At 53.4% G+C, this 629-nt stretch overlaps 1 protein-coding gene across 1 annotated transcript in view; it reads left to right on the forward strand.

The window, feature by feature from the left end:
• Positions 1–315: 315 nt before the first annotated feature.
• The window catches only part of LOC104464115 (homeobox protein Hox-B6-like), a gene marked incomplete at its 3' end in the record, with an annotated part of 487 nt that continues 173 nt past the window's right edge, over positions 316–629 (forward strand). Inside the window, exon 1 of the mRNA XM_010076744.1 lies at positions 316–626. Coding sequence (XP_010075046.1) covers positions 396–626 — 231 coding nt within the window. The remainder of the gene's footprint in view (positions 627–629) is intronic.

A 629-nucleotide genomic window follows, 5' to 3' on the forward strand; every position in this document is an offset into this window, starting at 1 on the left:
GGGGGAGGGCGGGGAGGGAGGGGGGTACGACGCACGTTTATTTATTTATGAATCTCCGAGTGCGCCGGGAATGTTTCTTTCGGCAGATATTATGTATTTGGTTAAGGGGGTGCATTTCTGATGTTTAAAAGGGAGGGAAAAGGGGGTGGATGGTTTGTTCTTGGGGTCCCTGGTGCAATCTCCGCTCCTCATGGGTGCTATTTTGCAACCTCAGGCGCCTGCTATTGGTCAGCCCATGATCAGATGGTTGTATTTCCTTGTGTCCCTCGCGGGCACCACGCCATCTCCCTTCAGCTAAAACCCAATCTCCGATATACTACTAATAGCTAAACCACTTGGACTATAAAACACAACAAATCATAAAGCCGGGAAAAGGACGGCGAGGCTCTTTTCCAATGAGTTCTTATTTTGTCAACTCGACCTTCCCGGTGAGTCTGGCGGCGGGGCAGGAGCCCTTCCTGGGACAGATCCCGCTATATCCCTCGGGCTATGCGGATCCTTTGAGGCACTACCCCAGCACCTATGGAGCCACGGGAGTCCAAGAGAAGGGCTATACCTCTTCTCCATACTACCAGCAAAGCAACGGAGCCTACAGCCGCAGCTCCGCCTGTGACTATGGGGCCGGCGGG

The sequence above is a fragment of the Pterocles gutturalis genome, unplaced genomic scaffold, assembly GCF_000699245.1.
Source record: "Pterocles gutturalis isolate BGI_N339 unplaced genomic scaffold, ASM69924v1 scaffold1723, whole genome shotgun sequence".
Lineage (NCBI taxonomy): Eukaryota > Metazoa > Chordata > Aves > Pterocliformes > Pteroclidae > Pterocles > Pterocles gutturalis.